General features: G+C 51.7%; 2 protein-coding genes and 1 long non-coding RNA gene across 14 annotated transcripts in view; 1 reads left to right on the forward strand and 2 right to left on the reverse strand.

Moving 5' to 3' along the window:
• Nucleotides 1-21,599, reverse strand: part of TOM1 (target of myb1 membrane trafficking protein) — a 39,926-nt gene extending 18,327 nt beyond the window's left edge. The window contains exons 1-6 of one of the 3 annotated variants that reach the window (XM_072844177.1): nucleotides 21,381-21,599; nucleotides 5,155-5,239; nucleotides 2,048-2,126; nucleotides 1,017-1,166; nucleotides 602-736; nucleotides 362-508 (exon numbers count right to left, since the gene is read on the reverse strand). In XM_072844177.1, the coding sequence (XP_072700278.1) occupies nucleotides 362-508; nucleotides 602-736; nucleotides 1,017-1,166; nucleotides 2,048-2,126; nucleotides 5,155-5,239; nucleotides 21,381-21,432 (648 nt within the window). In that variant the 5' untranslated portion in view covers nucleotides 21,433-21,599. Of the gene's footprint in view, nucleotides 1-361; nucleotides 509-601; nucleotides 737-1,016; nucleotides 1,167-2,047; nucleotides 2,127-3,533; nucleotides 3,814-5,154; nucleotides 5,240-21,380 lie in introns of those variants that run through there. The other 2 variants (XM_072844176.1, XM_072844178.1) reach the window with 2 other exon arrangements.
• On the forward strand, nucleotides 21,230-26,435 carry LOC140642929 (uncharacterized). The gene is made up of 2 exons (XR_012039295.1): nucleotides 21,230-21,994; nucleotides 22,112-26,435. It is a non-coding gene; the product is annotated as an uncharacterized lncRNA (long non-coding RNA).
• The window catches only part of HMGXB4 (HMG-box containing 4), a 30,667-nt gene continuing 28,917 nt past the window's right edge, over nucleotides 25,660-27,409 (reverse strand). For all 10 annotated transcript variants that reach the window (XM_072844165.1, XM_072844166.1, XM_072844172.1 and 7 more), the window contains one exon: nucleotides 25,660-27,336. The gene's annotated coding sequence lies outside the window, so the exon portion shown is untranslated. The remainder of the gene's footprint in view (nucleotides 27,337-27,409) is intronic.

A 27,409-nucleotide genomic window follows, 5' to 3' on the forward strand; every position in this document is an offset into this window, starting at 1 on the left:
CACATAAATCCCACAAAGAAAATGCAGGTGCTGTGGTTGAAGAGGCTGCCTGTTGGGCACTCCCCACCCCACCCCCTCTTGGATGCTGCCTCAAGGGCTCCTCGGGGTACACGGTACACAGTACACAGTTTGGAGAACCGCTGGCTGGGGTGCAAGACAGAGCCTGCTGGGAGTCAGGCACCCTTGAGCTTGAATCCCACCACCATCTCTGAGGACCTGTGTGTGGCTCCGGGCAAAGGAGTTTGTCTAAGCCTCATTTTTGAAACAGGATGAATGATACATACCCTATGGGGCTGCTACGATGACATACCGAGAGGGGCCCTCCCTGACCCACGCGTGGCTCTGACTCAGGTTTCTTTACCTGCTCAGCGGTGGGTGTGATGGGTGTGTCACTGGGGAGCGTGGCCGGGATGGGCAGGGAGGTGGTGTGCTGGGTGGAGTCTCCTCCATGGCTGGCGTCAGTGCCCACGGAATTCTGCCCTGATGGTACCTCAGAGCTGAACACGGTCTAGATGGTGGAAGGTGGGATCAGCGAGGCCAGTGGGGTGGGTGGTGATCCCCCACCTTCCCTCACACTGCTCCCCAGGTGGCGTCTCCTCACCCTCTGGGGCGTGTGGATGGGTGACAGCATGTCCAAGTCGGTCATCGGGAATTCCAGGCCCTTCCTCCGCAGGTCCTCGTACACGGCCACCACACCTGTCAAGTCAGGTGAGCTGCGGAACGCGTCAGCCCAGGACTGAGAGGGGAGAAGGGGACACGGCCGGTAACCACTGTTCACCGTCTCCCTGGTAAGCCGCCTGCCCATCCCCAGAGAGCAAAAAGTCCCTCCCTGATTGTTGGTGTCTGGGTTACGGCCCTGCCAAGCAAGGCCACCCCACACTCAGACCCTTCAGTGAATGCATAAACAAGACGGCCCCACACGGCCCCGCAGGAGAAACAGACAGAAGCAAAGGGGAAAAGAGCAACAATGGCGGGGCAGCCTCCAACGCCCTCCCGGCCTGCCCGCCTGCACTCACCTGGATGAGGTTGAGCACCTTGTCGTGCACGATGGTGGGGGGGTTGTTCTTGGGCAGGATGGTCCTCACCAGCACGCCCTCCACAAAGTCCTGGCTGGCCACCAGCAAGTGGAAGCGATGCCCGCAGTTCTTGACGCAGGTTTCTAAGACCTGGAGGCCGGGAGGCACCCATGAGCACTCATGAGGGGAGGGGGAGCGCCCAGGACCCCATCCTCGCATTCGGTCTCCATCCCAGAGGGGCTGAGAGGGGGACCGTTTCCCTAGAGGGAGACTCTGGAACCCAGAGAAGCGGGGACCGTGCCGTGATTCGGGGGCTGGTGTGCTGGTTAGCGGCCCCCACTGAGGGGTGCCTATCCTGATGCTGCTTCTGAAGTGACTACTTCAGGGGGCGGGTAGCTCTCCAAGTGGAAACCAAAGTGAACTTTCATAATCAGTTGGTGACCCTGCAGCCCCAGAAAAAGGCACTGAACTTCCCTCCCTGCTTCTTGTTCCTACTGCTGGGCACGAGTGCCTTTTCAGCGTAGCCAGACTCCCTGGATGCGAGTGCTGCTGTAGGGGAGGCTGGGACACAGTGCTCTCATCTCCATCCCAGCCAAACTCCTGAGACAGCCAGGATGTCCCCTCTTGCCTGGCTTGTCCTCAGCCACTGGGATTTGCTTTATGTTCATTTTTCAGGGCATCCAAGGGCCAGTCAGCACCCAGTGTGGCCTGCCAGGCTTTCTGCCCTGCCAACGTCTGGGTTTACTGAGCTTCTATGTCACCTGGCAGGTTCTGTGGCACAAGCTCTCCGTGACCCGTTCTGGAGAGATGTGGGCCCCTCAGTCTGTTCCCCAGGCCAGCAGGTTGGAGAGAACTTTTCCAAGTGGCTTCTCATGCCACTCTGCATCTGCTAGCACACACAGGACAGCGCTTCGCCCGCAGACCTTTCCTTCCCAGCCCTTGCAAGAGGAGCCCCAGGGCGGCTGGAGTCCTGCTGGGCCTGGGGGGAGGTGTGGTTCTACCATGGACACACGGATGGACAGGGCACTCACCGTGAGAGCCAGCATCACCTCATGGAAATTCTTGTTTCCTACGATTCTCTTCTTCACTGCTCGGAAGGCATCTTTGGGACTGGGCAGGAGGACAAAGGGAAAGATGGGCTGAGGAATGGAACCTTCTTATCCAACACATGGGGCTGCCTGCCTAACTAAGGTGAGGAGGCATGGAACACAGGCCATGGCATTTATTTGTCCTGTGTCCTGTTGAACACGTAGGTTTGAATCACTACACAAACTGCCTGGCCCCCAGAAGTCCTCAGTAGGTCACAAAATACCTGGCAAGGATTCTCCGTGTATGGACCCTGGACCCCCTGCACCAGAATCCCCTGGCGGGGGAGGCATGATGGTTTGTCAAACACGTAAGCCCCAGGCTCCCAGCCTAGACCCTGAGCCAAGCCCTCGGGGAGGCTGTGTGCTCACCATGCCCCCGGGGGCTCCCTGTACACTGAGGTTTGAGAACCAGTCACCTGCAGGCATAGAGTCCCAGTGCCCCTTCCCTGGCCTCCCTGCCACATCCTTCTACTCGTCTAAGTAGCCACACATGCTGGCACCATGCTGGGTGCTGGGGACACTCTGGGGAACACGCGGCTCTGCTTTCAAGGACCACGTGTCCCGGGGAGACCCACATCCATGTGGGGAGGGAGAGAGGCCTGCAGTCAGAGTGGCTGTTGGGGAGGGGGCTCAGGGGAGTCCTCTCAGAGGAGGTGGCATCCCAGCTGGGTGTGAGGAAGTGATGGAGACAGCTGTGGGCGGCAAGGGAAGTGGTTCAGGCAGGGGTGGGAGGGACTGAAGGGAGGCCGAGTGGGGAGGCAGAGGGAGAGGCTGGAGAGGCCCAGTGGTCATGGTAGGCAGGATGGAGACACCCAAGTACGGGAGGGAGCCCTGAAGGCCTTGGCGGCAGCCTGAACCCCCACCCTATCGCCCACCCCACCAGAACTGCCTCACCCCTGCGTCCTGTCCTTCCACACTGTTTGGGTGAAGTCCATGTGGCCCCAACTGCTCTGGCCTAAAAAGCTTTGGGGCCCCCAACTTCCATGCCTACCTGGTGAAGGCACAGCTAAAACCTGCCTCACCCAAGGCTGTCCCAGTCCCCCATTTCCCTGGTGCGCACTGCATTGTGGCTCCTACCCAGGTGCTGCCTGGCTAAAGAGGTGCCTCCCAGAGGGCAGGGATGGCATCTCCTTTGACACTTTGCCTTGACAGAGCCCAGCCCGCTCCAGGAGCATGAGCAACGATTCCTATGTCTCCTGTGGCCGGATGTCTGCCAGCCATCTGTTCAGTGCTGACCCTGTCAAGGTCAAGTCAGGAAAGGCAGAAACCCTGACACGGGCCCCCCAACATGGGTGAAGGCGGCAGGGAAGGAGGGAAGGATCCATGGAGGCCTAATCAAGGCTGTGACGGAGAGGACATGCTGTATGTTCATTTTTCTCTGGCGGGCTGGGCCCCTCTCCCAGGACAGGGCACTGGGGCCCCTCCTCACCCTCAGAACTCCTCGCCTGCAGCCTCAGCTCTCTAAAGGGACCTGTCTCCGCTTCTCATAGAGGGGCCCATAGAGACTGGGAATCAGAAGTCCTGGCTGAGGTGCAATGGCTGTGGGGCCTCTTGTGTCTAGTAACAGGTCAGGAGCACAGAGTGGATGACAAGGAGGCCACAACACTGTGCGGGGTAGACCAGAGACTTGAGTTTAGATGACAAGCTTGGTGAGGCCAAGGGTCCCATCTGCTTTGCTCACTGCTGGTCCCTAGTGCCTCATGCAGCGCCTGCAACACAGGTAGTGCTCACATCAACGGCAGCAACTGAACCCACACTCGCATGAGCCCCAGTTCCACCAATGTTTACGAGGAAGCGGGGGCTTGCTTCTCCAAGGACATCCATGAAGCCCCCAGGCCTTCCCAGAGGCTGTGAGCATCCCTGCCCTCCACCTTTTATCTCGGTAGTCCTCGTCTGGTCCTCGTATCTCAGTGCTGTTGTCGTCTGCTCACCGCTCTCCAGTTGATGCACAGGAGGCCAGGGTGGCGCAGGTGTCCTCTACCAGCTGCTTGGCAAGAGCCCCGAGCACCACTGGGGATGCAGAAGCTGCCTGCAGCCACTGTGTGCTGAGCTGGGTGCTCCTTGCTCACTGCCTGCTTCCAGCCGGCCCCTCTCCCCACAAAGCACTACCTGGCTAAGAGGGACCTCACAGGCCAACTGGATTATCCCAGTGAGAATGGAAGAGGTCCTGCTCCGGCTGTTCTGATTTTCCAGAACAAAGGCCTTGTCAGGCCGTCCTTCCTGATGGCTATAGTGGTCACACCATATCCCATCCTTTCTGGGTTCTCCTGAGAAGGACACTGACCCTGCTTGGCCTCTCTGCCCCATTCAGGACCTTGGGCTTATTGCTGGAAGAATCTAAAAGAGCTTTACCTCTGAGGATAAAGACCTAGGGAGGTACAGTGACTTGCCCAAGGTCACACGGCTGGTCAGTGACAGCTAGTCAGAGACCAAGAACCCACGGCCACGATGCCTCCACCACAGCATGCGCCCCGGTGTGACCTGCATACTGGAAATGTTGAGGCGAGGCTAACGCCGATGGGTTCTCATTTCTGCTTTACTGTCATTGTCTTCTCTGTGTCCCCTGACCCCAATCTTAAGGAAATGAAAGTCTATTGCTCATAGAGAAAGCTGGGAGTCCCCCCCTGCCCATTCCAGGCCACAGAATGCAGAACGGTGCTTGGGGCCATGTCCCAATGTCAGGGGCTGCCAGCTGGCCTTGTCCTGGAGGATGTGGCCCAGGGATGTTCTAAGGGGTCTAGTTGACCAGGCCACCACTGAGAAACACGCGTGGCCTGACAACTGCCAGGGGCGTGTCTCTCTCTGGTCCGTCTAATGACAGTGTTGGGTGGGATTTTGGTTCCCAAATGCCTAAAACACCACACTTCTGCCTAGGGTGGGACCTGGACGATGTCTGCAGCCCTCCTGGTACCAAGGGCCACCAGCAGGGTCTACCTGTGTGCCACAGCAGGGATGGGACAGGAGTCCTCCAGAGGGGAGGGCAGGTTGGGCTGCTGCCGGCCATCCCTGGGCCCACCCATCCCCACTCCAGTCTCTCCTGCAGGCCTCACCCTTCCTCCGTCTCGTTGATGATGTCACATATCTCCATGTTGAGGGCCCAGTCCTCGCTCTGCAGGGAGCCATCTGTTGCCTTCTCTGCAGAGGAGAGAGCACAAGTCACAGTGTGTGTGTGTTGGGGGGGGGCGGCGGGGTGCCAGATGGACAAAGTCAGATAGCTGCGTGCAGGTGTGTGGTGCGGGGCCAGGGTGGGAAGAGCCAGGGCAGGAAGAGCCAGGGAGGAGGAGGAGGAGGAGGAGAATGACAGATGCTTTCTGGGCACCCAAGGAGGGCCAGGCCGTGTGCGAATGGCTACCTGCGTTGTCCCGTTTTGTCATTTAATGCTTTTTTTTTTTTTTTGGGGGGGGGTGCTGTACTCTATCTCTGTATATTTACTCTTTTAATTATGTTAAAATACACATAACACTTGCAATCTTAACCATCTTTTAGTGTATAATTTAGGGGCATCAAATATACTCACAGTGTTGTGCAGCCATCCCCACCAGCCATCCTTGCCACCTTTTTCATCTTGTAAACCTACAACTCTAACTCCCCACTCTCCCCTCCCACAGCCCTGGCAACCACCAGTACACTTTTTTTTTTTTTTAAGATTTTATTTATTTGAGAGAGAGAGAGAGACCAGGAGCACGAGTCATGGGAAAGGGGCAGAGGACAGGGAGAAGCAGACTCCCCGCTGGGCAGGGAGCCCAATGTGAAACTTGATCCCAGGACTCCAGGATCATGACCTGAGCCAAAGGCAGATGCTCAACCACTGAACCCCCCAGGTGCCCCAATACAGTCTTTACAGCTCTGATGCCCTACGTACACCATTACATGGAATCGTACAGTACATGTCATTTAATTCTCAACTCTGTCTACCTATGCAATGAATGGGGCCAGGAATCCAGCAGCCCTGGCCTTATGGTGCTTGTTTTTGACATGACATGGTGGTGATAGTGTTTTATTTTTGTAAAGAAAATGTCCCTTGTTGACTCTGTTATCTTTTGGTAACCATTCACATGGTTCAAAATGTAAACGGTTCCAAAGTGGCACACAATGGAGAGTAAATCTGTCTCCTGTGTCCCAGACCTAGGGGCCCTTCTGGACCAGTTTCCTCTCAAACCTCCCAGAGACATTCTTTACCTACGAAGCAAAGGGCCTGGAGTAGCTGAAGTCTCGCCTCCGTTACCAGCAGCTGGCCTGGCCTCTTCCCCTTGGAGCCAGTGTCTGTCTGAAGACTGGGCGGACACCAGCCACCCCGCAGAACAGCCCCAAGGGAGCGGCAATAATACAAACAAGGCATCTGCATGGTTCTTGCCACAAAATAGATGCTCGGTAAGGGGCAGCGGTTCTTTTATTTTTACATTGAGGTGAAGCCTGCATCACATAAAATTAGCCATTTTAAAGTATACAATCTAGTGGCAGTTAGTGCACTCACAATGCTGGGCAACTGTGACCTCTACCTGGTTCAGGCCAAATCAGAGGGTAGGATTTCCAGCCTGGAGTCAGCTACAACATTCTCAAGGCTGGCAAGGCCAGGGTCATTCCCCTCTGCACTCTTCTAGACTCTATCCTCATGCAGCCCAGTTTTTCATTTTTGTTTAAGTAGGCTCCACATCCAGTGTGGAGCCCAATGTGCGGCCTGAACTCACAACCCTGAGATCGGACCTGAGCTGACATCAAGGGTTGGACACTTAACTGACTGAACCCCCCGGGCGCCCCATTAGATAAGCTCCACAGAGCACAGAAATAGTCCAGTCTCCTGCTTTTTTGGGGCCAACATTCTAGCTTACAAATTACTCCTGGCTGGCATGCAATGTACCTTAGTTAGGACTGTGGGACAAGATAGGACCGGTCAATGTTTTAAGGTTCAGAGAGTAATAAGACCCTTGGTGTTCTGACGCTGGGCACTATCCACATCCCCCTCCATCACAGCCCTATCCTCTAGCTCCCAGACCTGGCTCCTGCTGGCACAGGGCACCTGCCAGCACGGTGCTGTCAGTGGTCTGGTGTCGACCAACAGCTCCTGAGGGACCAGGCCCATGTGGCTTGTTATCTGATGTGACTGTACAGCTGTCCTGCACAGGGGACCCTCTGGCTCTGTTCACCCAGAGAGCTGAGGCTGTGGGGGGCTAAGGGGCCCCTCACTTGCTGCACAGCTACTCATGTGTCAGGTCTGCTCCTGGCACTGGAGATGGAAGCAATGGTGGACCAGGCAGGCACATGTGGTCCCTGCCCTGTGGTGCCCAAAGGGGCTGAGGCAGACTGAGAGCCTAGGCCCTGTGACAGGGCAGGGCCCTTTACTAGCTGGGCAGACAGGCCCATTCTGCAGGACGATGCCTGGGCTGGGCTGGGCTGGACTGCACTGGGCTGGCAGTCAGCTCCCTAAAACTGGTTTCTATGATGTTGGTTTTGAAAAGGCCTGACCTTGGTTCCGCCTGAGGTCCTGTGGACAGACAGACGCTAGGGTACCTCAGGGTATGAGCCAGGCAGCTGGGACACCCAGGTAGGGACCCAGCAGCAGGGCAAGGTACTTTACTCCCTAGACTATGGCTGGGGGAGGCGATGAGGAAGGTTTCCTTTAAAAGGGCTGAAAGATGGGCTTGTTTGTCCCACAATGATGTCCTGAGTGTGGCTCCTTTGTGTCACATCGCCCACCCTTGGGGACTTGCACACTTACTGAGCCATGTGGGAAGAACTAAAGAGAGGTGGACGGGTACCTCTCTGTGCGGAGGGAGCCAGGCTCCTTTTTGGAGGATGTGGGGGGACAGTGGCTAATCAAACATGTGGAGCCTGCTGCTCCTTCAGAAACAAAACCTTGGTGACCCCCAGTCACATGGGCCAGAGGACTGTCACCCCCAGCTCCCGGCCACAACATTCTGCCAAGGCCAGCTGCCTTGACGACTCCTGCCTTGCTTCTTTCCCTCCATGTCTCCTGCTGCCCCAGAGTGAACTTTCTGAACCTAGAAGTGATCATGTCCCTCTTGTGTCCCAAATCCTCCAAAGGCTCCCCCCGGCTCTTGGCCTGACCCACCTGCCCTTCCTCAGAAACCCTTTAACTCCCCAGTTACAGATCAAGCACTGTGAGCTGTTTAAATAGGAACACAGCTGGATCCTCCTGGTCCCACGAGGTGTGCATCACTGACCCTACCTGAGGAGGGGACTGACACACAGAGTGGTCACACAGTGGTCCCCAGGGGCCGGGGAGCTCTGCCCTTCCAGAAGCATCCTCCTGTCCCCTCGTCCCGGAGCCCTGGCTCCACCAGCAGACCTCTCAGTGTTAGAACCCGCTCCTCCCACCCCCGCCAGTGACCCCTGAAAGTGAGGGGCACCTCTCTTCTCCTGGGGGAGGAGCATTTCAGTCTTAGAAGGGATTCAGGTCAGTTTGGAAAGGCAAGCACTAGGTAGGCTAAGGGGCAGCTGGGGGATTTATAAGCCAGAGGAACACCATGGCAGGGAATTGGGGGGTGCAAGAGGACAGGGAGCACAGGTCTGAGCCCTACCTCAGCAGAGCTCCAAGTTCTCCAGTCCTGAGGGGGCAGAGCCATGCAGAGGACAGAGTTCTTTTGGGGAATGGGGTGAGGGGGTCAAAAGGAGGTCTCAGTCAGCGTAACCAGGGAGAGGAAGAGGAAGAAGAGGCAGTGGAGACACAAGACCCACCCGGGCCATCTTGGCAGAAGAAAGGTGTGTCCAGAGCAGGACAGGCACAGCCTGTGCCTCGCATGCCAGCTCCCTGCAGCTCTGGGGAGTTTCCAGACTTCCTTAATGAAGAATTCCACGGAGTGGGCATCCTCCACTGAGGGCAGAAATTTAAAGCCATAGGAATCTGGGGATATTTGTTTTGTTTTTGTTTTTAACCACAAAAGTAACTCAGCTTGCTATTTTAAAAAGGAAGAAAAACAAAGAATGATAACCGGCTTCCCACCCTTTGGGCTATGGGTGGTAACCTTCAAAGGTCCCGGGCAGCTGTTCTGCTCTTGTCCCCAACTCCTGAGGACGCCAGGCCCTGCCAAGCCCCGCCTGGGTTCAGGCCGCAGGGCAGCTGTGCAGGGGCTGGCTATCCTTGGCTGTGGATCATGAGGCCCTTGTCTGCCTGTCCTCTCCGTGTCAGGCCTTGTGCAGACATCACCTTTCCGGGAAGGCTCCAGAAAGTCTGCCTGGCACAGTGGCAGGTCCAGTCAGGCTGGACAGCAGCACAGGCTGCAGGAGTGGGATGAGTCTAGCCCCATGTCCTAAGTTGGGGATTACAGGCCCACTCAGTCTCTGTTCCCTCCTCTGTAAAACCAAGGTAAGACTGCTTGCCTCACGGGCACTGTGACATTTCAGCCAGATGTCAGGTAAAGAGCAGTAATGAGTAACTGCTAAGTACCATGACTGTGACCTGGGGCGAGAGCAGGCAAGAGTGGCCACCACAGACACAGCTCTTGGCCCCTGGTCCCAGCCTGCTGATTCTTGGGGGAGAGGTACTCCCCACAGTTGGAAGACAGTGGCCTTCTCGGCTCCTTCCACTGCTTTGGAGAAGTCCACGTCTGTGGGCGCTTGGCGGAACCAGTGGTCAGCACCACACACTTAAACCTCACTGAATATTTGCTCCTGCGTCAGTCTTGGTGGGAGCAGCATAGAGCTTTCTCCCCACCACCCTGCATATTCAAATAGTCACCCAGTCTGTGAATTCTAGCCACTCAGTGCATCTCAGTTTGTACCCAGTCTGTCATCACAGTGGCAGCTCTTGTTCAGGCTCTGTCACCCTTCCCAGGCCTGGAATGTCACCTTCACACTCTTCTCTTCAAACATTATTTCCAACTAGAACATCCTTTCATCTGCAAAACCAATCAGGTCCTGCCCTCGGCAAGTCTATGGTCCAGCAGGAGGCCACCACTGCCATCATAAAGTTGAAAGTGACACGACAGAAAAGACTGGGCACTGAGATAGGACAGGGTGTGAGATCTGGATGTGCTGACATAGAGAAAGAAATGAGCCAGCTAATCCCTGCTCATCTTTTAAGGCCCTACCCCCATGCCAGCTCCTCAATATATCTGCCACTGGGTGGACTATGTCACTGTGACCTGGACTGTCATCCTGCACTGTGTCAGTAACACCATGAATAATAGTGACAAAATGACTGGCATTCACTGAATGTCAGCTTGTGCAAGCTGCTCAGTATACCTCCTCTCAGGTCACCTCCCCACAGCCTCTACCATGCATGGGGGCAGCTGGGGTCCAACACCTAGAAGTGGAGGAGTGGGGATGCACAGAGGGGCCTATGTGGCTCTAAACCCCAGCACCTCTCACTCTGCCCCGCCCTTCAAGGACAGCTCTACCCAACTAGGGTGGACCTGGAGCTCCTGGAGGCCTTACCTCTGGTGGCACAGAGAGCAGAGGCTTGTTGAGTGTTTGTGGAAGGCCAACGGCCCTCAGATTGCCCTGCTGCTCTGGGTTCAACACTGAGTAACTGCCCCGCCGTCCTGCTCTGATGCTATACAGTGTGTTTCTTGGATGGTAAGCTCCCGTCGCCCTTTCCATTTTGAACCCTTGTGATATTGGGGTGGCTCTTATAAATGATGACCTGGGCAGTTTTTTCTTTTCATTCTCCATGGCATTTTAGATTCAATGAAGTGCGGCTTGTGAGCAGTGAGGGATGATCTTCAAGGCCTGTGACAACCAGCTGACCTAGTCCCACCTAGGCTATGACAATGACATGGTGTGTCAGCTCCGAGTGGCTCCCACATACCTTCTTTTGAGACCCTACCCCAGCAAGGGCGGCACAGCCATGTTCCTTTTAGACCACATTTACAGATCACCATCTTTCCATTGGAAATCCCACCTGCTCATGTCACTCAAAGGAACCACAGTGATCCCTTTGGGGACTTCCTTTCAGTTTTTAATCTTTGGGGATTTTAAAAAACACATTTGTTTAACTTTTTTTTTGAGTGTATAATGGTACTATGGCTAAAGGTTATTTTTATTTTATTTTTCAATTATTTTTTTTTCTTAAGATTTATTTTTATTTATCCATGATAGACAGAGAACGAGAGAGAGAGATAGAGGCAGAGACACAGGCAGAGGGAGAAGCAGGCTCCATGCCAGGAGCCCGACGCGGGACTCGATCCCGGGACTCCAGAATCGCGCCCTGGGCCAAAGGCAGGCGCGAAACCGCCGAGCCACCCAGGGATCCCCTAAAGATTATTTTTAAAGAAGATATTCCTTACCTTTTAGAGATATAGGTATGAAATATTTATGAGTGAAATAATATGATGTTTGGAATTTGCTGTAAGCAATACCTGCCCTCTGTTCGCTTCCTTGTTCCCTATCAGCCATCTGCCTCTGTCCTCGGCCTAGTGCCCCCATCCCACCCACCCACCCTTCTACTTGCTTTCTCTACACCTTCTGCCAGCCCATCTCCCTCACACCCACCTCTCTGCCCGCCCACGACATTCTCGCAGCAGTATTATTTGTCCAGCCCTGTGGCAGGTGCAAGGGAGGCAAAGATGAAGAATAATCCTTGCCCTGCAGGAGGTCCTAAAGGTGGTCAGGGATGACAGATGGACAAACACTTTCAGAGCAAAGTGACATGATCGAGGCCAGCTCGATCAGGTGCCAGGGAGCCAAGAGACAGCCAGCTCAGGGTGCCAGAGAGCCAAGAGACAAGGGTGAACACCTGCAGAGGGAACAGGGAAGGTCTGAGCTGAGTTGAGTACAAGGTGCCGGGCTGGGCAGGTGGACAAGGGAAGTTCTTGGGAGACGTACAGATTTGCTGAATGAAGGAATCAATGATAAGTCGGGAAGAAGAGGACAGAAGGGCTTGCAGGTCAGTCTCAGGCACTGGGAAGAAGTGACCTGAGGGAAGGAGATAATCCCAGGGGGAGCAGGCAGCCAGAGGAGAAAGGTGAGGCTGCTGAGGCAGAGGGAAATATGCCCGCGGCCTGGGGTGGCCCATCGTCAAAGTTGGCACGGATCTGCACCAGAACCCACAGGGGCGGACCCTGTGCAGTCTCCCCAGCAGCTACTCCTCCCTTCTCTGCCCAGAGCAGCAATCCCATTCCCTTGGGAGCTGCTCTGGAGTGGGCAAGCGACCCTGTTCTGGTCCCTGGGGAGAAGTGGGGGGGTGTCTGCTGGGCAGCGGTGGGCAGGTGTGTCCCTTCTGGAACACAGAGGCACAGCTCAGGACAAAACCTTGAGTGTTTCAAAGACACTGTTGAACAAACCAACCCTGCAACTTCAGACCAAACTCAGCTGTGGGCTGGGGCTGTACTGGGGCTTGCCCGACAGGACTTGGGGTCCAGGCCCATGGCCCCCGGTACCGCTCCTTCAGGGCTGTGTGCTGTGAACTTGTCTCCCTTCCAGGAATGTGCTCCTGCCTACCTCCCCACCTTAAATCATGCTTGGAAGCCCAGCTCAAGGTTAGGTCACCATGTGGAGCCTGCCCTGACCCCCTCGAGGGCCTGCTCCTTCCCTCATGGGGCCAAAAGCATTTTGTACAGGCCACACCTTTAAGTTCTGCTTGGCGGGATGCTAAAATAACCCTACAGAATTGACTTGTTTCTCTTTCTCCCATTAGGCTGTGAGCTCAAGGGTGGAGATTATTATGGCTCAGGAATTTGGTACAGCAGACAGGACCTGGCCTCTGATAAACCTGCGGTACGTGTTTGCCGAATGACTAACTGAATGAAGGATGAGGTCATACACAGCAGGATAATAGACCTTTGTAACACTTTAAGTGAAACACTCCCACCCTTCAGCCTCTATGGATCTCTTAGTAGCTATTGTGTAGAATCCTAATCTTTCTCCCAACTTGCAGTACTTTCAGTGTTTTTAAAAAAGATTTACTTATTTACTTTAGAGAGGGAGAGAGGGAGGGGGAGCGAGAGCAAGTGAGCTCCTGGGGGCAGAAGGAGGGAGAGAGAATCTTCAGCAAACTCTGGGTGGAGCCGACAAGGGACTCAATATCCAGACCCTGATGAGATCATGACCTGAGCCAAAATCAAGAGTCTGTGGCTTAACCACCTGAGGCACCCAGACGCCCCGCCTTTGAATATTTTTAAAAAGTACCATGTCCCCTCTTTCTGTCCTCCGCACTAATGTTTTCAGTTCCTGTGACCACACCACCCTGGATGTGATCTCTAGAGCCTTTGCTATTCTGACTGATCCCCTCGGGGTGCAGGCCAGCTCAGCAGTCCTTCTGGAAAGGCAGCGTGGGAACTCCCGCACCTGCCTGCACTGGATCCTGTATTTGCATTAACACACTCTGGACTACATTAACTATTTGTTAATTTTACCTTGTGGAGCGGACTCCTACAGAATTTGTCATGAAAGCCACTCACTCTCCACTGGCCACAGCGCTTAGCTTTTCTAGCCTCCCCTGGAGCTAAAGTGGCCATGTGACACAGGTCTGGCCACTGAGAGCCGAGTGGACTCTCAGGCAGCTCCTAAGCAAGGCTCTGCTCCCCCATAAGAGAGGCAGCACAGTGTCTCCTGCCATGGGGGGTGGGAAGGGAGGAAGAGGACAGGCGACAAGCAATATGCTAATGGTGGCGGTGGGAGAGAACCACAGAAAGAGCCATTACAAACAAAACCATTCCAGATCGATCCAGGTATCTTCACTCAAAAGGAAACCCAGCAGCCTCCTTTCAATTCTAAGGGGAAGCAATGAGGTGCAAAAGTTAGAAGAGTGGGATCTGGACACAGACAAATTCTGCTTCAAGTCCTGACTCACTGGCTGTGGGACCTCGAGTGAATTCCCCTTTAAAGAAAAAATTATTTAAACTCTACACCTAATGTGGGACTTGAACTCATGACCCCAAGATCAAGCATCACATGCGCTACTGACTGAGCCAGCCAGGTGCCCCCATCCGGAATGAATTCCTTAAACTCTCCGCATCTCAGTTTCTCCCCTGCATCATGGGATTAAAAAAAAAAAAATCATCCACTTCCCAGGGCTGTCTGAGGAGGAAATGAGGGAATGCATTTCAAGTGCTTTGTATCCTACCTAGCACACAGCAATCATGAAAACAAATGTTATCGACTACAAAAATATCAATCAAACAATTAACGTTTGAAAGTTTCAACACCCAGCTCCACACTCAGCATGGAGCACAACATGGGGCTTGAACTCACGACCCTGAGATCAAGAGCCGAACTGAGATCAAGAGTAAGATACTTAATGGACTGAGCTGCCCAGGCAGGCGGCCCCCACAATAAAAGGTTTTTATTTTTTTAATTTTTTTTAATTTTTATTTTTTTATTATTATTATTTTTTTTAGGTTTTTAAATAACACACATACAGAAGCCATTTTTTTCTCGGCCAGCAAACTTGAGGCCTATGCTCCAAATGAACAAGTCTCTTCAGACCCAGTGGAAAGTTCTACCAGTTTCCTAAGTCGCTGAGCTGTCTTCCTTAAAACCCTGGCTGCCTCTCTCCTGCCATTCTGCAACCACAGGCCACAAGAGGAACTCTGAAATACCTTACAGAGGGTATTACTTCTGCAACCCACAATTTGAAAGTCAATGTAACTAACTATAGCCCTAACTGCAGAACATTTCAGTTAAGAGGAGTGGCTTTGGCGAAACTGTCTAGTAAGAGGGGGCAAGGCTGTGAGAGGAGAGGCTTGACGTGGCTGGCCAAGGTGCCCGTTACATTCTTTTCCCTCCTCCACTGTGAGTGTAAAAGACGTTACTGACGACACCCCCTCCCCCTGTCGGTTCCTCTTTCTCTCATTTCTCTCTACCTATTGAGATGAATCTATTTCTTTGGATTGGCTCACATGAATGTGGAGGCTTGGCAAGTTCAAAATCTGCATGGCAGGCAGGCCAGCAGGCTGGAGCCCTAGGGAACAGAGGAGCGTGAGTCCAAAGGCTGTCTGCTGGCGGAATTCCCTCATCTAGGGAAGCCAGCCTTTCTGCTATTACGACTGTCACTTAATTAGATGAGGCCCACCCACACCGTGGAGAACAATCTGCTTTACTCAAAGTCTACTGATCTCCTCTGAAAAATAACTTCACGGAAACATCTAGAATAATGCTTCGCAAATATCTGTGCATACCATGGCCCAGCCAAGTTGACACATCAAGTTAGACACGCCAGGGTTTATACTGTATCAATGCAAACAAGTTCCCATCAAACAGGGGACACCTGTGCACTCTTAGATTCTGTGGGTCTCTGCCCCATGCAGTCTGGTGGGCTCTGTTCTCTCCTTACCTCCCCCTTGGCCCTGGCTCTTCCCTTCCCTCCTGGATCTTCTCCTCCCTCCTCATCAGGAACAAAGCCCAGTTCCACCCACAGATCTCACACAGCAGTTTGGTTCTCCACAGCACTTTTCAGTGTTCTTTCCAATGTTCATGGAGGCAGGGGTCTCAGAGGTTTTGTCACCTGCCTGGGAGACACAGGAAGTGCCAGGAAAGGGCAGAGTGGGCGCTTGACACCAGATCTTCTGATGCAGGGTCTAAGTTCTGACCCTATTCAGACTGCTGGCATCAGAGTGACCCAAAGGTGTTTCGCAGGATCACGTCAGGTGGGCTCACAGGCAAACTTGGCCATTTTTAGAGTCACATATTTACTTTAAAGTAGAAGAGAAAAACAAACATGAGTTATTTCATGATTTCATGGATATAATTACACAAGATGAGGTCATATTAAAAACGCTGAGCCAATAAAAAGAAAATACTCTGAAAATAAAATGAAAGGTGGCACAGGACAGATATAAATCCTAAAGGTGGCACACGAAGGACAGCAGTCTACAGAGTGCTAGCCTAGACTGAGACCTCCTTGGTAAGGAAGTAAAGAGTTAACTTGTCCTGAATCCCGTTTCTCACGGGGTGATGGCTCCAAGTTAATTAGAAGACACTGAAGGTTCTGTTCTGTTTTGTTTTGTTTTCTAAAACCAGAAGAGCGGAAATCCGGCACTTTACTCTTATTTCTTTGAGCTCAGTGAGGGAACAAAACCTATTCACCAGTTCTATCCGCAGGATCAGGCAAAGGCTTTAATTCCCAGGGAAGAATCGGATCCACCCCACAGCCTGAAACCTGACCTGTCTATGAATGCGGCTGCCACCAGCCGGAGACTGCGCATGGCCCAGTGACACCAGGCCAACACAGAGGCTGCACTGGAGCCGTGGCACTGGGTTGATGCTTTGGCTCTGGCACTAATGTAGACTATGCCCCAGCGACGATGATAACACCAGTAAGAAAGATCACAGCAGCTAATAGCCACTTACTGTCTGGCAGGCACTGGGCTGAGTGCTTCCCAACACCACAACCTCCCAACACGGCAGAACAGCAGCCCCAAGTGATACGTGCTATTATTGTCCTTATCCTACAGAGGTGAAACTGAGGAGCAGGGAGGTTATGTAACTGGCCCAGGTAATGAAGCTGGTGGAGGCTGAACCAGGGCTCAGACCATCTTGTGCAACTCAAGAACTCATCCGGGATGCCTTACCGCAGCACGTACTATGTAGCCAGTTGACACAAAGTCCTTTCTTGACATCGTTCCCTATTACCCTTCTGACAAAGACTTGTACTCTGAGCTGGCTCCAGCACTAATAGATCGGGGCACTGGAGCTTTAAGACATGAGGGTGCCCCAGGGCACACTTTGGGAAGTAGGAGGGAGTCTGAGTCTCAGGGCTGGAGCCTCCTGGGCATCTGTGACGTGGGGTTCTTTGGGATCCCACTCTGAAGAATGCTGCCTTCCATCGCTCTGCATGTGGCCAGCTGGTCTGATCCAGGTCAGCAAACAATGAACACATGTGCCAAGTGAGAGTGCTTTCGTATGGCCCACAGGCTAAGAACGGTTTTCATAGTTTTAAATGGTTGAAAACAAATTCAAAGAGTATTATTTCATGACATGTGAAAATGATATGAAATTCACATGTTAGTGCCCATAAACAGTCTGACTGGAACGCAGTCCTGCCCATTCACCTACACAGGGTCCATGCTGCCTTTATGCCTAAGGGCAGAGCTGAGTGGTCATGACAGGGTCCACAGGTCCACAAAACCATAAATATTTACTGTCTAGCCCCTTCCAGAAAGTTTGCAAATCCTGGTCGAGTCCTTCCTGGCAGCCACTGTGGGAATCCTCCTTACAGCCTCCCTCCCCTCTGGCCTCTGCATTCACCCCTCCAGCAGTGGGGAGCATGCAACATATGTGCCAGATGCTAGGGTTGCCTGTGCTGATCCTGAGCTCCCCTCGGTGACATCGCTCTCTGCCCTCCAAGCCTGTGGAGCCGTTCTACCTCTCCTCTCAAGGCCCTTAGGCTCCCTTCTTCCCTCTAGTGTCCATCCTTCCCTGTCCTTTACCTGTCCCCTAGGCTGTTCCTCATCAGTGCTCTGAAAGTAGAAGGAGAGTGGTAGCCCATTACAGACAGGCTATGGGCAACAGAGAGGGGACATGCCATAGTCAGGAGCAGAACTGGAGCTGGGCCCAAGTCTCCTGTCTCCCAGCTTGCCATTCCCTAGACGACATCGCTTGAGCAGCCAATTTGATTTCCAGCTCATCACTCCCAAAATGGCACTCCAGAGGGCCCGGGGTGTTCTCCCTACTAACACGCACATGGCGTTTCCCCTCTACAACTCCTTCCTGCAGCTCCCCTGGCTTGGTCTTTGTGGATCCAAGGGCAGCTTTGCCTGACTTCTTCCCCTCTCCTGTCCATCCCAGAGCTTGGCCTTAGGCTCCAAGTTCTCCCATCATATCCAGTTACCACCATCTCCACCCCAAGCACTGGGGGCTGGTCCTCAGGGATTGCCCATATTTACAGCATCTGTTGTTTGCAGCTTGCTTTCTGAGTCAGCTGGATCTCTGACTCAAAGTGCCAGGGGTGAGCTGACGGTCAGAAATGGACAATGGGCTTCTTGGGTTGCCTTCTGACGTCTGTGTATGAAACAACCCATAGGATCTGTCCTCAGAGGATACTGGGAAGGGTTTTGAAATCCTTGCAAGAAGAGGGCTCTGTCAACACCATCTAGTGCTAATTATCTGGAACCCTTTCAGCCACAGGCTGCTGCTCTTGGGAAGCTCTCCTACTGAACGATAAGGCTGAGTGACCTGGCAATGTGCACAGACTCACGTGTATACCATAATCAGCAAAGCTAATCTGTGGCTCTTGGAAGGCGGGACTAACATAAATCCCAAGTATGCACTGATCAGCCAGATACAGGGTGGTGAGGGGTAGGAGAGGATGGGTGCTCTGGGCCAGAGAAACCTGGGTCCGGATTCTGACCCCGAGTAGCTGTGAGATGATATGTTCTCTCACACTTCTGGTAAAATGGAAAAAACAGCAAAACCTTATAGGGTCACCGTGGATATTAATAACCAGGGTACCAGCATGGTCCCTGGCACATGGTATTTGCTCACAGGAGGTCACTTTCTTTTTCCCCTTTCTTCCCTCCTACTATGGGCTAGCAACCATGCCAGGTGCCAAGGGTCCTGACCAGTAAGGTCCAGTCCCTGCTCTTAGGAAGTCTAGTTTAGCTGGGGAGACACATATGTGCAACTACTAACAGAATGGGACAGGGCTCCATTAGTGTGCGATGGTGGAAATAATAGAAACAATGATGAGGACAGCAAGAGCTAATTCACTCACAATGTGCCAGGCACTCCCGGGGCGGGGCGGGGTGGGGGGGTGGTCCTCGCTTCACTCTCACTACCACCCAACCCGGAGAGGCAGATGCTCTTGTAGCCACCATTCCACCCAGGAGGAAATAGAGGTTCAGAGCCCAAAGGCAGAGAATGAAGAAGCCTGAGGAATGGGGATGATGGAAGAGCATGAAAGCAACAGCTGGATCTGAAGGGGTCAGGAAGGGGGTCAGGGAAGGCCTCAGGGAGGAGGTGACAATGTCTGAGCTTTGAAGGATGCACACTGGAGCAGGCATTCCACGAAAGTGCTTGGGTATGAGGGTGGATGAGAGCTTTATGAGTTGAGTGACATCCCTGATAAGTACCACTGGAACTCGCTGTGCTCAGGGATGCCAATTCTACAGGGCCCTACTCACAATAGGGGGGTGGAGTTGGCAACCTTGAGATTATTTTACTACTATAGTTTACAGAACTACTAGGTCGTCAATAATCACAGGCAATCTCTTTCTCTAAAAGAGAAAACATGGAATACTGAAGGCATTTGCTCAAATGGCAGCTATTCTTCATTTAATTCTACTTTGAGAGCCTCTTCAGCTTTGGTTCAAATTTCATTGGTTCTGGGGAGTTCATCACACTTCACTACCAATTCACTGGGGGCCTGGGTGAGTCAGAGTCTCCACCTTTTCTCCAGCCTCTGTCTTCTCCTGTGTAAAATGAAGGGGATGGGCCAGAATGGAAGTTTTCAACATGTGGTTTCCAATCCAGTGGCATTAGCATCACCTGGGAATTTGTCAGTAATGCATATTCTTGGGCAAACTCCAGACCTACAGAGTCAGAAACTCTTGGGGTGGGGCCCAGTCAGCCATCTGTCTTTAACAAGTCTTCCAGGGAATTCCGATGAGAACCCTGAGTTAGAAGACCCCCAGGGTAAGGATCCTTCCAGGAGTAAAATTTGGTTTGGGCTCTGAAGTATTATGACTTAGTAGTATTCTCTTTGGACAGAGTATTTCTTGCCACAGACAGGCAACCCTCAGGATAGGAAGAGAAGCTGTTTTTTTTTGACTAGCTAAAGCCCAGAGCCCAGGTGAGCTTTTCTACAAAGGTTCAGCAAACGTGGCTGACTTTGAAGGTCAGAATTTTTTGTTTTAAAGTAGGAAGTCTCAAACTTGGCATGTGATGAGAGCAGTGGTATCTGTTGTTGGAGAAATAAAGATGAGGGGAGAGCCACTTTCTCTTTTCAGCTCCAAAACAATGACTTATTGCAGGGTGTGTGTGTGGCAGGCAGTGGGGAGGGTGTTCCTCAGAGGGCAGCTTCACCTCCCTGGTCCAGGAGCGCTCTGGTTCGCAAATTAATCCTGGACTTCTACTCTCCTCTTGGAGAAGTCTGATTACAAAACCTCACAAGAGCCACTGACAGCCTTGGTGCCCATGACATCGCAGAGCTGGGTTGACAGTTAAGTGAAGTTTGGCTTCCAAGACCATAAGAAAGGAAAAAATGTCTAAAAGGTCCAATTTTCCCAGTCTAGACTGAACGCTAAGGGCCATCAAGAGGTCGAAGGGAGAATATCACAGTTTCCTAATGCGGGGAGGCACATCCAGGCTGTCCCAAAGGGGAAGTGTTAGCGGTGTGGCCCAGGGCCTGTGGTTCCTCCCCGTGCTGATGCACAGCAAGGAGCACCTAGGAGACTCTCCACACAGCTATTTCCAGGGATTCCTGACCCTCACTTCCTGGCATCTCCCTAACAATGACGATAAATATATATTATCACTTTGTTTTATATTAGCAGGGCCATGTGCCAGGCACGTTCCCAGTACTTTACAATTATTAAGGAGCTGAAGCTTCACAACAACCCCACGGAAGCAGGGGCTATTAATATGCCCCTAATTATAGGTGAGGAGGAAACAGAGGCGGCGATGTCAACAGAGGGCAGGAAGAGTCGGGAGGCCGGGGCTCGGAGTGAGCCTGTGCCTCCGGCCAGAGTGCCTGGCCCACCCGCCTACGAGAAACGAAGGAGGCGGAATCAGGAGGTTCCTGAGGTCGCTTCCAGCTCGGGAGCCTGCGACCGTGCCGCCGGCTGCTGCTGGTCTGGCGGGATCGCCAGGGTCCGGCCGGGGGCCGCGCGCAGCAGGGCTGCCGGGCCTGGTCCCCGCAAGTCGCCGGCCCCGACGCCAAGCGCGTCTCCGGATCCTGGGCGAATGGGCTTCTAGCCCCTCTCCGGTACCTGTGTCCCGAGAGCCTGGCGAGCCAAGAGGGAGACGGCCAGGCCCCGGCGGCCGGACCCGGGCTGCGGAAGGGACGAGGGAGACGGGCCAGTGGCCCGAGGGCCGTAAACCACGCTGCCCCTTCAGCCCCCGAAACTTTCTCCCCGGATTCGGGACCCCAGCAGCCACGCATTGGCTGAGCCGCGGCCACCAGGACCCGCCCCCTTTCTTTTGCTATTGGCTAGCCTAGGCATCCACCACAAGGCGAGGCTTCCTAGTGGAGCGCGGCTTTTGTCAATCAAGGTGGGCGGGAGGCTGGGCGGGGCCAGGTCGGGGAGAGACACGCCAGCCTAGTTCTCCCAGCCTCCCTCCAGAGGGTGGCTTGGGACCTGGAGGCGCCCCGGGGCCCCCCGGGGACCGAGGCTGGGTGCGGGGCCCTGCGGCGGGGCGAGGCGGCGCTCCGGGGACTCACCGATGCGCTGGCCCACCGGAGAGCTGAACGGGTTTCCCAGGAGAAAGTCCATCGCTGCGGGCGCCTCAGCCGCCAACCGGGGGAATCAGCTGACGGCAACCGCCGCGCTGCCGACCCGTCACGTGACGCGCCGGACGGCCCGCGAGGAGGCGCCTGCGGAGGCGGGGCGTAGGGAGGCGAGCGTGGCCACAGGCCCCGCCCCTGACGTGAAGGCCACAGGCCTCGCCCCTCGAGCCGGGCGGAGGGCGATGACCTCACGGCAACTCGCTCGGCGTCTGCGGACGTCACGCACGACGTGGGGCTGGGCGGGCCAGGGGCGTGGCCTCTCCAAGCCCCGCCCCAGGCCTTATTCAGGGGCGTGGCCCAGCACCGCGAGCTTCAGCGGAGCAGGGTCTCGGAGCCGGGAAGTGCCTGGGGTAGGGTCACAGGGCAAGCTCAGACCCGGTTTCACGCCGGTGACGTCGCTAGGCCACGCCCCCACCGCCGGCGGCGACAGCATCTCTGGCTCGTCGTCTCCCAGCCCCGACAGAGCGCTTCCTCCCTGGACACAGAACCAGCCCAGTGACCCGCAGCGAGGAGCGGGCTGGAGCCCGGAGTAGCAGAGGCACCCGGAGGTGGTCACGGGTGGGCCTGGGACCCACCTCGGCTGTGATTCACACAGCGAGCTTCCATTTTTTCCGGATGCTGGAACTAGATCAAGGACTTTCTTCTTCTCTCTTTTTTTTTTTTAGGTCATAGGCTCCTTTGAGGACTTGAAGAAAACCATCAACCTTTCTGAAGAAAAAAGGGCAGAGAGACAATTTAACGTCAGGGACTTCCTAGGGTCCCAGAAGTCAGTGGACCCCAAGTTACGGACTTTAAGAATCTCAAAGGCCTTTCCTAGTTCTAGGATTCTGCTATCTTCCAACCTTCCTGTGTACCATGTTTTAGATATTTCACCTACACATTAGATCAGGTCGGACCTATTATGCTTTATTCTTTTGGTCATATGCAGTCTAGATACAATAATCACTGCTTTGGTAGTCTGGGCTACTGCTGGGAGCTTTAGTACTTAATCCACCACAGTATGTGATTTAAAAAAAATAAAAGATTTTATTTATTTATTTATCAGAGACATAGGCAGGAGAGGCAGGCTCACGGTGGGGAGACAGACCCCAGGACCCCAGGATCACACCCTGAGCTGAAGGCAGATGCTCAACCATTGAATCACCCAGGTGTCCCCAATTGGAAAGGCTAGGAATTGTACAAATATAGGATGATGGAGAACCTAAGCTAGAAGTTAATCACTTACTTATGTTGACCTGTTTGAGCATACAGGGGCTGATACCTTTACTGTACAATATAAGAACTTTATGGAAGTCATGTACTCCTGTGCTTCAACAGTGCTCATGAGACCTATTCATAAATGCCCTTCTCCTCACCAGGCTAGCTACTCCGTGAGGGCTGGGATACTATGTCTACTTGACTCACCATCATTGTCTAGCACAGTGACTAATATATGAAAACTTATTTATTTTTAGAGATTTTATTTGAGAGAGAAAGTGAGCAGGGGGAGAGGCAGAGGGAGAACCACAAGCAGAGTCCTTTCCCCCACCCCAGCAGGGCTGGATCCCAGGATCCTGAGATCATGACCTGAGCTGATGTCAGAGGCTTAACTGAATGAGTCATCCAGTTTCCCCTGAAAATTTATTTATTTTAAAATATTTTATTTATTTATTCATGAGAGACACAGAGATTGAGGCAGAGACACAGGCAGAAGGAGGAGAAGCAGGCTCCATGCAAGGAGCCCGATGTGGGACTCGATCCCGGGATCCAGGATCATGCCCTGGGCCAAAGGCAGATGCTCAACCGCTGAGTCACCCAGGCGTCCCTCCCCTGAAAATTTAAATCAACCTACCAAATAATGTATTTGGACTATAAAGGGGTGGGAGGATGTACATTTAAGATGACTTCCATGTCAGGTATCTTCCATGTTTTTCTTCATTTAAGCACATTGCAGTTGTATTTTAGCATAAACTTCTTTTGAATTCTTCCATTAGCAACCTTTAACATGCTCATGTTTCGTGGTTATTTCCCTGAATGAAGTTCTTACCTCCTTGCACCACTCTGGTTTAAAGTGATTATGGGCAGAAGATCTTGGATATATTGACAAGAATTAAACAGCCACAGGTTGTATCCTTCATGGTGAAAGCAGAAACAACACCCATACTCTCAAACAGGGAGTGAAATCATATCAATTTCATGCAAACAGAATACTGTATAGTTCTTAAATAAGAAATGGAAATATGTGGATTTGCCAACACAAAAGACAGGAATGTAAATGGCAAACAGTAAATGTAGTATAAAACTGATCAAAACCATATTTTAAAAGTGATTGCTGGGCACCTGGCTGGCTCATTGGTTGAGCATCTGCCTTCGGCTCAGGTTGTGATCCCAGGGTCCTGGGATCAAGTCCCGCATCTGTCTCCCTGTGGGGAGTCTGCTTCTCCCTCTGCCTGTGTCACTGCTTCTGTCTCTCATGAATAAATAAAATCTTTATTTTTTAAAAGATTTTTTATTTATTTATGAGAGATGTATAGAGAGAGGCAGAGACACAGGCAGAAGGAGAAGCAGGCTCCCTGCAGGGAACCCAATGCGGGACTCGATCCTGGATTCCAGGATTAGGACCTGAGCCGAAGGCAGACACTCAACCGTGGAGCGATCCAAGCGTCCCATAAATAAAATCTTGAAAAGTGATTGCTAAGGGGCGCCTGGTTGGCTCAGTTGGTAAAGTACATAACTCTTGTTCTCAAGTCCTGAGTTTAAGCCCCACACTCAGCATAGAGCCTTTATTTTTGTTTTGTTTTGAAGTGTTTGCTAACAAGGAACAAACTCATTTGGTAAACAATCTGCTTTAGTTTTTTTAAAAGTGTTTTAGTAATATTGATATCAAATGCCTTCTTGAGGGTAAATATGTCCTAAGACTGACATATTGCATAAATGGAATGTAATCTATTATATCCTTCAAGTCCTTTTAGACAAAACTCAAGATCCTCTGCCTCCAAAGTTGAAAGACAATAGTATGACGGGAAATGTGAGGCCTGCCTAGCAGAAGCCAGCCAGGACAAATGGACATTGGAACAATGGAAAAGTCTCAGGAGTCTTCCTATGATCCCATTTGCTCAGGACTGTAGAGAACAGAGGATTCTGATGGATTCCATACATGATCTGACTGTGAAAGTGATTTGGGGCAGAAAGGAGCCTAGGCCTGGATCTGCTGTTATCATGTGCTGCTTCTGGCTTTGCCATTTTCTAGCTGCGCAAACCCAGGAAGAGCACTTTTCCTCACCTGTCTCATTTGTAAAGGGGGTAAGGTACCTTTACCTTTACCTCTTGAGGCTCATGGGTGGATTCAGTGAGAGAAAACATGGAAATCACTTTTGTCACTTAGCACTCTTGGTCTCTTTCTTGTAGGCTCTCCGAAGAGGTCATATTCCACTATTTATGACTAGTAACACCTTGGGTTTATGTTGAAATTTTAACCTTAAGAGGTCAGATCTCCATATATTAAATGGTCACTGTGTTACTAGACATTTGTTTCAGGCTGGCTGGCAGTGGGCTTGGAGGTGGGAGTGACCTTAACGCTAATTTACTGGTGGGACTTCAGACACCTATAAAGGTGAAGGGACTTATCCAACATCACTCATTAGAGTCAGGACAGGACTAAAACAGCATGAAATGTATCATGTCTAAGCACGTGGTTCATATGTGATCCTTAATACACAACTGATATTTTCTTGTGTTAGGCCAACACTGTAGAGTATATACAACTTCATCTATCAGTGAATAGAGCCCCTCTTATCAGAGCCACTGGTTTTTAGTTTGCAAGAGAGTAAGAGACTCTACAATGTAAAAGTTAATAGAGACAGAGCAAGATGTACGTTAGGAAAATGGCTAAGGGGGTCCCTGGGTGGCTCAGTGGTTTGGCGCCTGCCTTTGGCCCAGGGTGTGATCCTGGAATCCGAGGATCCAGTCCCCACATCGGGCTCCCTGCATGGAGCCTGCTTCTCCCTCTGCCTGTGTGTCTCTGTCTCTCTCTCTGTGTGTGTCTCTCATGAATAAATACATAAAATCTTTTTTTTTTTTAAAAAGGAAAATGGCTAAGATCAGAAACTTGGCCTCATTCCAGACAGATTTTTCTTTTTAAGAAAATCGCAGTGGGATATCAGTAGAAAATGACAGGTTTTAGTATTTCACAGCAACTTGGTCAGCAACAGGGAAAAGATACCTGAGACTGGACTACAAATATTAAAAATGTGATTTTTAATAATATAAGTACAAAATTTTATTTCTTTATACAACTGTAATGGGATTTGGATCAAACCGCTAGAATTTATTTAAAAAACAAAATAAAACAATGATATAAAAACTCCAAGAAGGTCTGAATCCAAAGTTTTTCCTCTAATAGTACCAAATACCACAAGGTACAGATTATTATACAAATGTGTACAAATTTAAATACAAATACAGTAGGGTTGGGTTTGAAAGGAAAACAAACAGAAAGCAGGTCCTCATCAGGATTTCATTAATGTGCACAAATGACAAGGGTAGGACTGACTTCTTCCATGCTAATCCATGTCTTCCAGGCCCCTCCCTGATAGACCCTGGGTCAAACAGGAAACTTCCATTGGTACAGATGAGGTGTGGCACAGGGTCTAACAAGCGAAATCAAATCCAGTTTTCTGCTCCTTCTTGATTTTGGTTCCCAAACATACCCGTTTCCTTCTGTTTCCCCAGTTAAGCTTCATGACTGCTCTGAGCTAAGGGCCAGTCAGCAGCCAGAGTACCTTCAGGAAACAAAGCCCCATGAGCACACTGGTGGGGAGAAGGGAAGGGGTTAAGTCAGGTGCAGGCTGGCTGCTCAGTACTCAAAGATCTACTTTGACATGGTAGTGCTCTGTCTAGGCCAGGGGAAGAAAGCAGTTACCAGAGCTCGGTTTTGGCAGGGAATCTCACACCAAATTGAAAAACAACCCTGAAGTGCTCAACTGTCTTCTTTGGAACTGGGAAACACAAGTCTGGTTCTTTGGAAAAGTGGGGAGTTGGGAATGGTAACATTCCTTTTAATTTTGCTTTCTTGACATTATTGAATTAGAAAGAATTAGAATCCCGGCATAATGATTCCTTTTTGAGGCACGATACCTTAAAATGTAGATGATTTGGAGTTTTCAGAGGAGACCAGAGGAAAGGAGGAGGCAAGAAATGACAAATCTGTATCTTCCACATGCTGTTGCTGGTGGAGGCTTTTGTTATTAAATTATATATACAGAAATTTACAGGATAAATTAAAATCAAAGAGATTTTAAAGAGTTAAATACACATAATTAAAACACACATTCACACGCACACATAAATAAACCTACATGAGAATCGAGTACTTTTTTTGCAATTCACTTATGTGTGGAATGCAGAACACTGGGTATCTATCTGCCCACCAGGCGAGCCAACAGGATGAACCCAAGAATCATGCTGGGCAAAGTTCATCTTTCCCAACCATCAAGCAACTAAGCAGCAAAAACCTGTGAGGACTCCGTGCCTAAGCTAATGCTGCCGATGGAAGATACCAGCAGTTAGCTCTACAGATGAAATATTCTGGGTCAGCTCACAATATATGCAGTTCAATTTGTGCAGTAACAGCTTTACACTCTCCAAGGTGTTTTATGCTGCTGGGGCTCACATAACTCCTTGGCCCCTACTGAGGCTGCTAATGGTACCAATGATTACAAGAAATTTTGAGACATGGACACCGGTATAGCAGGAATTGGAATGAACCCCCTACGAAGTTCACCTAAGCCACTGCAGTAACTGTAAGATGGGAATGATTTCATCACTTCCTACCTAGGTCACTTCAAGTTGAAAGGCTTTGTACGTTCACTCAACTGGCATCTTCCCATAATCTTTCCTATTACATTTCCGACTGTAAGACAGGTAAGGCAAATGGTCAGTGATGGGTCTGGAGGTACAACTGAGTTTGGAAAAAAATCACATTT

This window comes from Canis lupus, chromosome 11 (genome assembly GCF_048164855.1).
Source record: "Canis lupus baileyi chromosome 11, mCanLup2.hap1, whole genome shotgun sequence".
NCBI lineage: Eukaryota > Metazoa > Chordata > Mammalia > Carnivora > Canidae > Canis > Canis lupus.